The 1,281-nt window shown below is 48.9% G+C and overlaps 1 protein-coding gene across 1 annotated transcript; it reads left to right on the forward strand.

The window, feature by feature from the left end:
- Positions 1-55: 55 nt before the first annotated feature.
- LOC131214810 (general odorant-binding protein 45-like) lies at positions 56-811 on the forward strand (the record flags this gene model as incomplete). The annotated part of the gene is made up of 1 exon (XM_058209141.1): positions 56-811. A coding segment is annotated over exon 1 (756 nt), but the record flags the coding sequence as incomplete, so codon positions are not given.
- Between the last annotated feature and the right edge of the window lie 470 nt (positions 812-1,281).

Here is a 1,281-nt window from a genome sequence, read left to right on the forward strand (position 1 = left end):
ACCAATTGTTGGCACTTCGCACGAAATTATGGGCCTGCCAGGAGTGCTTTGGTCAATGGTGATTGCAGCAGCGACCTTGGGCTTCAGTGTCTCTAGCGGAGCGACCGATGTCTCACATCTGTACTTGAAAAAAAGCTTTCCGCGGGCTGTGCGCGACTGTATGCAGTATTTGCAAGTGCCACCATCACGGTGCGAACAGTACTTGGCACTAAACTTCCCGAACGACCCGCAAACGATGTGTCTCGTGCGCTGCGTCGGATTGAACCTGCGCTGGTGGAACGACACCACTGGAGTCCACACATCCGTGATCGCCAACTTCTTCCGACCGGATCCTTCCGATGTGCAGTACGAACGAGCAACGCAGCAGTGTGTGGACCGCCGACTGAACCCGACGACTGCTAATCCTTCGCTGCAGGACTGCTGTTGTCGGGCGTACAACACCTTTGTGTGCTATCTGGAAAACTACGGAACTCTGGTCTACAGTCCCCAGTACTATCCCGAGGATCGCTCCCGACAGGTGCAGATCGCGTACGATTGCATCAATATGCTGCAGGTACCGAAAACCGTGCTGCAGCAATTCACCGAGGTTGGATTCCCCGAAGTACCCGAGACACTGTGTCTCGGTCGGTGTTTCTTCCTTCGTCTTGGACTATATGATGAAGTGCGAGGCTTTAATCTGCGTCGAATGTACACTCGTGACTACGTGACTCCCAACAAGCGGTACCTGTCGAAGGAAACCTACGATAAGCTGTGCGCCATACGTCGGACCAGCCCTGATCAGTGCACGGAGGTGGACCGCGCGTATCACGAAGTAATTGGAGCACTGGAAACATCTTTCAGCAGTATCTCAATTGCGTACGAGGCCGCGAGCCGAGCGCTGAGCGATGGATCGCCTTGTTTTTTATAGAGTTTCCCGAAAGTCCATGATATTCAGTTAATTTTAAACTAGATCAATGAAACAACTGCTACTCCTAGATCATACCACTCATCCGTCCGTCCGTCCGTCATTCTAATACGGTGTTACCAATAACTGTATGCGTTATGTAAACCTCAAAGTTTAACTTCTAGCAAACACGGTGTAAGATCGTAAGAGTTGGATTGGGTCACTGTACTGTACCACTTCTAGTGGGAAAGTGTTGCCAGCCCTTTTCTTTGATTCGTGTATCTATTCATAAATTTTTTGTTTCTTTTAATATCTAACGTTAGATGTATTGATTAAATAAAATTGCAAACGCCTGCTTTTGGCGATCACTATTCGATTTTAGTTCGATGGCATGTTTT

Source organism: Anopheles bellator, unplaced genomic scaffold (assembly GCF_943735745.2).
Source record: "Anopheles bellator unplaced genomic scaffold, idAnoBellAS_SP24_06.2 scaffold02582_ctg1, whole genome shotgun sequence".
NCBI classification, from domain to species: domain Eukaryota; kingdom Metazoa; phylum Arthropoda; class Insecta; order Diptera; family Culicidae; genus Anopheles; species Anopheles bellator.